At 31.8% G+C, this 844-nt stretch overlaps 1 protein-coding gene across 1 annotated transcript; it reads right to left on the bottom strand.

Moving 5' to 3' along the window:
• Positions 1 to 844, bottom strand: LOC119661949 (calmodulin-A-like). The gene has a single exon (XM_038071473.1). It carries the CDS (start codon positions 754 to 756, stop codon positions 298 to 300), a length of 459 nt encoding a protein of 152 aa, XP_037927401.1. The 5' UTR covers positions 757 to 844; the 3' UTR covers positions 1 to 297.

Raw genomic sequence — 844 nt, 5'->3', positions numbered from 1 at the left:
TTACCACCTATTTAAACATTAATGTAGTACGCATAAAAATACTCATGTGTTTTAAATTTGTTTTTTCTGTCTGCAAATATTGAACTTGAATTTCCACGGTAACTGTAAACAGTATTATGCAGTATGAAATATATCACCCATATTTTATCCTAAAGACCATGCACTTTGCACATTGTCATCTTTTAAGGCGACATTTTTAATTTTAAGGAATTTTTTCACATATTAAACTAATAAATTTAGGTCTTGTATTATTCCATAAGATGTAGTATGTATGAGATGTGAAAATAATAGATGATTCTATTCCCTGTATGCAGAATAAAAAAGTCTAGAAAATTCTTCATAACTAATTTGACCATCACCATCAGTATCAACCTCCAGTATCATATTCTCTATGTCTTCATCTGTTAAGTCCATTCCTAAATTAGCGATAACATATTTCAGTTCTTCATGTGCAATATATCCGTTACCATCAAAATCAAGGATATTGAAAGCTTCCCGCGTTTCTGCTTCCAAATCAGACGCCCTCATTTCAGTAGACATCATTGCTACAAAATCGTTAAAATCAATCATACCATTACCTGTTGTGTCAAAGTGATTGATCATAACCAGAATTTCACTTTCTGTTGGAAACTGACCAACAACACGCATTACATTTTCCAATTCCCTAGGTGTAATTCTTCCATCACCATCCTGATCTATAATGTGAAAAGCTTCTCTCAGCTCTTCAATTTGTTCATCTGTTAAATGTCTCGACATATTGCATGTGTTTTGAAGTAGTACTGTAATGAGATGGTATTAAATAAAAAACATTATTTCAATCGAAAAGACTTTTACTGCACTGTAA

The sequence above is a fragment of the Teleopsis dalmanni genome, chromosome X (genome assembly GCF_002237135.1).
Source record: "Teleopsis dalmanni isolate 2A chromosome X, ASM223713v2, whole genome shotgun sequence".
In the NCBI taxonomy this organism is placed as follows: Eukaryota; Metazoa; Arthropoda; class Insecta; order Diptera; family Diopsidae; genus Teleopsis; species Teleopsis dalmanni.
The sequence above is the reverse complement of the archived record's forward strand: the minus strand, read 5'-3'. Positions and strand labels throughout refer to the sequence as shown.

Excerpts from the sequence above, each read along its gene's own strand:
- LOC119661949 (XM_038071473.1), bottom strand. The coding sequence starts at position 756 with ATGTCGAGACATTTAACAGATGAACAAATTGAAGAGCTGAGAGAAGCT.